Source organism: Malania oleifera, chromosome 2, assembly GCF_029873635.1.
Source record: "Malania oleifera isolate guangnan ecotype guangnan chromosome 2, ASM2987363v1, whole genome shotgun sequence".
Lineage (NCBI taxonomy): Eukaryota > Viridiplantae > Streptophyta > Magnoliopsida > Santalales > Ximeniaceae > Malania > Malania oleifera.
In genome coordinates, this window is record NC_080418.1 from 45,779,271 (window position 1) to 45,787,742 (window position 8,472).

At 34.6% G+C, this 8,472-nt stretch overlaps 1 protein-coding gene across 1 annotated transcript; it reads right to left on the reverse strand.

The window, feature by feature from the left end:
* Nucleotides 1-2,795: 2,795 nt before the first annotated feature.
* LOC131148726 (zinc finger protein WIP3) lies at nucleotides 2,796-6,696 on the reverse strand. The gene is made up of 2 exons (XM_058098618.1): nucleotides 6,018-6,696; nucleotides 2,796-3,685 (listed from the first exon to the last, which is right to left on the reverse strand). Exons 1-2 carry the CDS (start codon nucleotides 6,591-6,593, stop codon nucleotides 3,257-3,259), a joined length of 1,005 nt encoding a protein of 334 aa, XP_057954601.1. The 5' UTR covers nucleotides 6,594-6,696; the 3' UTR covers nucleotides 2,796-3,256.
* Between the last annotated feature and the right edge of the window lie 1,776 nt (nucleotides 6,697-8,472).

Here is an 8,472-nt window from a genome sequence, read left to right on the forward strand (position 1 = left end):
GCCTCTCCATAATAAACTTGTTTTTTTTGCAAAATAAGGAGAGGTATGTACCTCTTTGTTAAATCTTAAGGCAGATCAGTGTCTTTGTCTTAAGTTTTAAATTCATGGTAATTTTACATCCAAACCCTAATCCCATGTAGTACAATGCTAGGATAAATGAAATTAACAACAATGTGGCTCATGGTTTCTTGAAATAGTTTGCTTCAACATGAACTCCAAATTATGGGTGATTATTGTGGTTGGAAATGCGGAATATTTATGGATTTGCTAAGAAAAATAATTTTCATTTTTTAGTTTTCCAAATAATAAAAAAAAAAATACTATCTTGTTTTCCAGCATGTTTTAACATTTAATTGCATAAAAAATGTAAAAAAATGACCTCTTTTATTGTTTTGCATATTTATTTTCTATTCAAATACTTAAAAATAAAAAAGTAAGAATACATTTTCTTTTTGAAGAGAAAAATAAGATGACTTTATACGCCCTAATTTTGTTCCTCATGTATGAGGATAACATATGCAATTAATGAGAAGGGTGGGAGTAAGGGTGACGTTATTCGTAGGTGCACTGGCCGCCACATAATAAGCTGGAGAGGGTGGGTCTGATTTTTGTTTTCTGGTTTGGGTACTTCAAATTTTCTGGCCAAACAAACACTTCCCACCCCTTCCGACAAAGCATGGTGGCGGATCCCGCCCCTTATTGACCCTTATCTTCAAAGCTCAACCTCCTCTCTCATTTTTCCTACCACCTTTTCTTCTGGTCAAGCCTACCTCAAAAGGAACCAATTTTCAACCCCATACCATATATATGATCTCTCTCTTTCTTTCTCTCTCTCTCTCTCACATACACACTAAATGATTTATGAAGAGAAACTCTTCCCCCCCCCCCCTCTCTCTCTCTCTCTCTCTCTCTCTCTCTCTCTCTCTCTCTCTCTCTCTCTCTCTCTCTGATTTTATGAAGATACCTACTGTTAAGCCTAGCTAGGTTAAGGTAGGCTCCTCAGGAAAAGTCGTGGGGCAAATCCCATTTTTCTTTCACACATACATGCAATATCACCCTTTTTGGGGTTCACAATATTATAAAGAATGGAATCAAAGTCCTCAGTGCATGACTAAGTGAAAATTCTCCCTACATCTTATAGCAACTAATCATTTACTTCTGCTTCCTGTTACGTATAATATCAGTTTGCTAGTGGTGGATTTGTTGAGGCCTCCGACTTTGGACCCCCACCATCATCGCTAGAAGACGTAGGGTTCGACACGGCCGTAAAGGAAATTTTATTTAAATTTTCAAATTTTTGAATATAAAAGTATATACGAACAACTTTATTTTTTTTCCCCATTCTTGTATATAAATATAAAATTACAAAATATATATATATATATATTTATAATTATTTGAAAAATTCTCAAAGGAGAGCAAAGTTTGAGACAACTCTCCCCAACTAAGCTTGCCGTAAGATTTTGAAATTTTGTATTTCTTTTTTTTCGTTGTTCTCATATTTCAATGAAAGTACTCAGAGAATGACTTAATAGTTTTAAAATAATTTTATGTGACAGCTAACAACATGCAAATTACATGTACGTACAATTTAATTTTACAATCTTATGTGTATTTTAGTTTAATAGTTTAAAATAATTTCATGTGACAGCTAGCAACATGCAAGCGCGCACCCTCTTATGCACATTGATAAAGAATTTCTTATAACTTTTTCTTTTTTAATTTCTCAAAATGGAATGATGACAACTTTCCACAACTATTGTCTTATAAGATTTTGAAATTTTGCAATTTTGTTTTTTCATCTCTCAATATGTTCAAATCATGTACCCAAGACTTGTACAAATGCAATTTAATTTAAGGAAGAATGACTTTTAAATCTAAATATTAGTGCAATTGTAAATAATTTAGCTCGATAGCTTTAAATAATATCATGCGGCAGCTTGCATATAAATACAAAATTATAGGAAAATGAGAACAATAATCCCAACAAACAACCATAACATAATACCCATGTCAATATTTGCCAAATAAAAGACTAGAAATGATTAATTCTAGCCTTAAATTGCAAATTGAAAGGTGATATTAATGTGAATTTGCCCCCCTTTTTTTTTTGTTAAATATAGTTTGTAAGGAAAAATATCTATATTAAGACAAAAAGAAGATGCAAAATAATGATATATATTGAGTGACAACATACATATTCTTTTTTGCCCTCACCCTGAAATGGCCACGATTAATTTGAAGCCACTAGCTAATAATCTCAAACATCATTAGTTTATTTTATTTTTTTTTCTCATATTTATATATGCTCTTGATATGCTTGCGTAAAAAAAATTTTATAATTGAAAGTATGCATATATATATTGGTGGCATCATGGAAAGTTAATTGTAATATTCTCGAAGATTCATGTTTCCTAGCTCATTGATCACCCTAAATTTTCTTCACTCGCAAGGATTTCGAAACAGTATACAAGGTCTACTATATAGCTGCATCCTAGATCCATTTTAATAATTCAAGAACTTCAGAAGATTGATGCATCTAGCTAGTGCCAAACCTATTTATAGATAAAATCTCTTATAGTATTGAAATATGATATGGCCATCCGGAAAATTGTGTAGGGACTGATATCTCTTAATATAACAAAACCAATTTATGCAAAGCAGAGGGGGAGAGAGAGAGAGAGAGAGTTATGTTCAATGTTCATATAGGAAATTTGGTAAAGAACTAAAAGAAAATACACTGAGACAAAGTAGCAGCAGGTTGATCCAATTCTGTCACGAGAGAAAGAGAGAGAGAGAGAGTAACAAATACCGGACTTTATATAAAGATTACCAGTTAGCAGTGAAGCGGACAAATTTTCCCCACTGGAGAGATTACAAAGGCATAAACAATATGTCATGACAGCCACTCCGCTGTGTGGCAAAAAGCTAGAGAAAATTCATCTACTTCACAACCTGTGGTAATCAGCTTATTATCAAATCACTTATAGCAAACCATGGATCCATCGATCCACCTAATCAAAGTTATTGTAAATATTCGCCCATCGCCCAGCAAGTGCTCCGTAGCAAACCATTCCCTATGTGCTATTCCTGCATCAAACCCATGCAGTACTTCCAGAAAATTTTTTGTTACTGAGCACAAGCTTAGATAAGCCCTCCACCTACCTAAGTACTTAACTTCTTCTGTCCATACTAAATAACAACACAACCAAACTAAAATGCATGCTAGAAATCAAACCCTTGTGCGGCTTAAATATTAATCATCCTCGGAGCCGGTGATGCACTCCTTCTCGTCCTGATCGAATTCGTCGTGACAAGGGTGAGGAGAATGGCCCTTTCCAAATGACCTTATGTGGTCCTTGAGTGACCTTTTGTGCTTGAAATCAGATCCGCAAGTGCAATACCACAGCTTACCACAGTTCTTCTCGTGCGTTCTCCAATCACCCTTCACTGCGAAAGCCTTCGCACATTTCCTGCACATGAATGGTTTTGCCCCGTGCTTTCGCTTGAAATGAGTTTGGAGAGTTCTGAAGTCCTTCAATGGCTTTGCTCTTGGATGGTTGATGTTGTTCTTGCAGCCCTGAGCACAGCAATAGCAAGGCAGCCTCAGCATTGCTGCTGGTTGGGTTCCCCTAAGAGATTCCGGTCCTTTTCTGTACTCTGAACCGTGCCCCCACATATGCATCTGCACATACGATGCATGAAAAAGAATTCATTGTTTTAGAATATACGACCTTGGGTTTGTATTGAAATTATTTTGACCGAAGAAACTGCATAATTAAGCAACAGTACTGGTGCACTTGGTTTAAGAAGAGAACTTTGAAACATGGTTAGATATGGCTAGCTACTGTGTGGCTCTTATTAGATGTCAAATTTCATTCGAACCGTAATTACTGTTTCTTTGGATGGGTATTGTCTACCTATTGATCACTTGGCAATTCTGAAAATAACATTGGGAATGCAAGTGTTGAACTTGTTCCAAATTTTGGACTAATATGTTCTGCATTTTGGTTCTCAACATGGGATTATCACGGGCTGACAAATTTAAAAATATATGTGATATACGCATGGACCTCATAAATTATTTTTTTCCCCTTTCTTTATTGTAAAAGTACTTTGATTTTTGGTAAAGTCCTTTGCTATAGTATCGCGTTTGTTAAAGTCCAAATGTAAAACCAACTTAATGATGGATATGGGCCTAACCTAGTTAACCCCTATGCGTAAAAAAATAAAAAATAAAAAAAATAAAAAAATAAAACAATTAGACAATGGAACACATTAAACCAGGCCCAAAAACTGTGGGAGATGTAGCAATCTCTCTCGTTCCCGGGTAGTTTTGTAGCCACTTGTGAGTTTTATATTGCCTGTTGGTCATTTTTTTAACCATATCCGTTATCATTCTATCACCCCCCAATCAATCTTGCCTTCAGGATCCTCCCACCCATAGTACTTCCCGTAGCTATCCCACTTGTCCTAGCTCCCTCTAACACTAGACCAAAATGATCATAAAATTGAAATAGCAATGAGATGTTTTTTTTTTTTCTTTTCCAAATTATGCATAATGACATTTGTTTTAGAGCAAGACTTTTGTGTGATTTTGTTATCTCTAGGATTCATCTCGGACCTTAACTCCACTGGTATGCAATGGTGAATAACGTGAACTTGTGCTTTGTACTTTATGATCTTACCACGTAATAGGCTTACACATCTCATATAAAAACATTGTGCATCACTTAACCCAACATTAATGTCCTATTATTACAATCAAATATTTTGTATTACTCATCTCACCTTTTGTCTCTATTTCCATGTCTTCATCATATATGGACCTAAGGTGGGGTAAAAGTTGCCTTAATCAATTTGTTTACAGCAAGCTCTATCGTACAATTTAGGTTTTCTAGGTCTACATTTCATTTGCATAAATCTCTATGTTTTTTACCATGGACATGAGGTGGGGGCCAAAGCTCATGGATGCTTGATTGGCTGGTCGGTTAAGCTCACAATAAAGATGGAGAAAAGAATGGATAGAACGTGTTAATATTTTTCTGCAGCATTAAAAGTATGAGAAAAATAAACATTTAATTAGTTGAAGGTTACATCAAGAACATGGAAATGCAGAACCTAATCATTTCTGTTTAGATTTGCTGTAATGGATTCGAAATTGCAACATCACTTGGTCACCCATGATGAACCATGACATTCAAAATCGCCCCCCTTTTTTATAAATTGGTGTACAATAAAAGTTTAAAGTTGTGCAATATATAGGTTTCTTAATCAATATCTTCTTTACTGTAGAATGTTATAAATATATTTGTGATTGATTATCATGTATAATTAATCGTGACAAAGTGAGATATAAACAGCAGGCATTTTGATTTATGTTATACATTAAAATTTTCTTTTGTAAAGTTCTAATCCAAGTAATACCCTGAGGTCCCTTTTAACGTATGTAGCTACTGTAGTGGGTTTCCTGAAAAAAATTTTTGCATGTCGACAAGTAAAAGGGGTTGTACAATCAGATTTGGGCAACAGTAGCCATAATTTTTTTTTTGTTGGGCAGCAATATTATCAAGCACATATTAAGATGATTTATTCATCGCCATTCATTGCTGAAAGAATAATAAGGTAAGAATTAAAAAAGCAAAAGCAAGAAGTGGATGGCTCTGTCAATCCAACTCTATTCATGAAAACAGCACAACATAAAATCTGTGAGAAGTAGTATTTAAGCATTAACCTGCAGAACTGCACTCATTTTTCAAGAAAAAGAGTACACAGTAAAAGTAAATATTCCAGTACCATTAAATCAACCAACAACAGACAGTGAAAAAATAGCTGTTGGAATTATATTCCAAACCTTGATCATGCAAGGCCACTATAGACTTTCTTGTTTGTCACTTAAGAGTATCATATATATATATACATATATATATATATATATATATAATTGAAATCTACTAAAATAAATAAAAGAAGAAATTAATTAATTAAGGAACTATTAATATTGGCTTAGTACTGACCTGCATGTTGTTGTACCTATTGAAGGTCTTGCTGCATATGGAGCAGGCAAACTGCATCGGCCCCACGAGGATCTGAGCCGGTGTTGGGATCCAAAACCGACTCTCGCTGTTGAAAGAATAGCCATGAAAGCCCTTTTTCATGGGCTCTACTTCTTTGCAATTCAAGGACTGAGCCTCAACCTCGCGGCCTGATCCTGTGTTCGGCAATCCAATGTGCAAGGCCACTGTGACCTTATCCATCTTTTCTTCTCTGATGGGCTCATCAATGCTCTCCCGCACTCCAACACTGTCTTCTTCCTCCTTAACCGGGTTCATTTCGGTGAGCCGACTGAGAAGAGGCAGGCACTGGATCGTTTCTCGGGCTGAGGCCGGTTCGTGCTGTAGTTCATGGTAAAAGAGGGGAAGTTTTAAGATGCTCATGGGGTTTGTGAACTGATGATGAACTTGCTGAGAGATAGGAGAAGAGAAGGATGGTGCAGAAGGAGAGGATGATGGCTTGAGCCATTCAATGAAGGTTGGGGGATGTGGTTGGAAGCACAGATTTGTTTCATCTCCATGGTAGTTCCTTATCCCCATCTTCTGAGAATTACTTGAATTCTCACCTCAAGCGGTTTATATCCAGACTTTATGTGCGAAAGCTTGCACTAATGGGTTGATTTACAAAAAAGTGGTTTGGTTTGTCCTTCAGCTGGAAAGTTTACTCATATATATATATATATATATATATATATATATATATGTATTTTTGCTTTCCTTCTTTTCTTGCTCCCCTTTAGCCTTTGTTTGGTTAGAGAGAGAGAGAGAGAGAGAGAGAGAGAGAGAGAGAGAAGTGGTGGGGTTAGAGAAAATGACTTGCAGAAATGAGACTTGCTAAATAAAGAGAATCCTAGAACAGTCTTGACTCTGTGTATTTGGGAGACTTATGATGGATTTTTTTCTGTATACTCACATTTCTATTATATTCATTGACATGCATTATTAATTAATTCTGCCTGTGGTTTCAGAAGAAAATTAACAGAGAGAGAGAGAGAGAGAGAGAGAGAGAGAGAGAGAGAGAGAGAGAGAGAGAGAGAGAGAGAGAGAGAGAGAGAGAGGGAGAGAGAGATTATTTTGAAGGAGGGGGAGGGGTTGGTCAATACCTGAAAGAAAGGACCTGCAAGGATTCTAAACCCTTGCATATTTAGGTATGTACAAAATCAGATTTTATTCCATAAGATAATATAATAAGGGATGGTGACCCATGTACCTGATTACCTGTATGGCTAATGATTTCAGTAGGTAAATTTCAATATGAGCAGCGGAAAAATCCGTCTGCCCATTAAAATAATGAGGTGAATGCTATACGCATTATTTTTGAAAGAAATAGAAAGTTATTCTTGTCGACATACGTATCTTTATATGGTGTATGGAAGTCTTAAGTTGTGCATGAATTTACAATTTTTTTTGCTTCTGGCTCTAAATAACTTATGTTGTGTTCAGGAAAATCAGCATTAGATTTTTTTCTTTTTATTTATTATTTTTTATTTTATTTTTATGACTCAGGCACTCTAGCCACCATTGCGCCACTTTGAACACTATGATGCGACACCAAATCCCCGTTAAACTCTTAAGGAGGAATCGAATCTGTGACCTTGGGGTCATCAAGGTCACCAAAATCGGTTTTAGATATTATATTTGATTTATTTGAATTGTGTGAATTTGAACCAAATTTGATATAAATTTTATTTTAATTTTGTTCACCTTCATGCATATTTAAATTTAAGGTTAGAATTCTAATTGCGCCATTGGAAATATTAATTTCAAGACTTAAAATTTGATTGCATGGATTTGAACAAGTTGTAGTGTAAAATTGTATTAAATTTCTTTTAAATTCACACAAATCAAAATTTAAACTCCAAAATTTATGCCCTAAAACATTACATAGGTTCCTAACAATAGGTAAAATTTGTAAATTGAAAAACTTCAATAAAAATTCGAGGCTTAGTTTATCTCTAATTTTGTGAGGCGTGGAATAGGATAATTATGTAGATACATATGAAAGGAAACATACTCATAAGTACCTTCTTTTTCTTTTTTAATATTTTTTTTATTATATTGAATTTTTTTTTTCAAATTCACGTTGTAGGCTTTAAAGAAATATAAATATCTATATTTAATTTAATTAGTCAAAATAGAATAAACTTAATTATGATTAGTTATTTTAATCATTTGTAGATATTAAAAGTACATAAATTTCTACAATTAATTTAATTGATCAAAACTAAATAAATTTATGTTGACCTTATAGGTCACGCTCGGTTTTGATTATGACAAATACTCATTGTATCTAATGGGTGCTTGAGGCTTTGTACAGAAACTTAAATTGACAGATCATAATGCACATGGAGAGAGTGAAGTTTGAATACCAAATTTCTATTGCATATTGTATTATAATTCATTCATGTAAAGGGTCTGT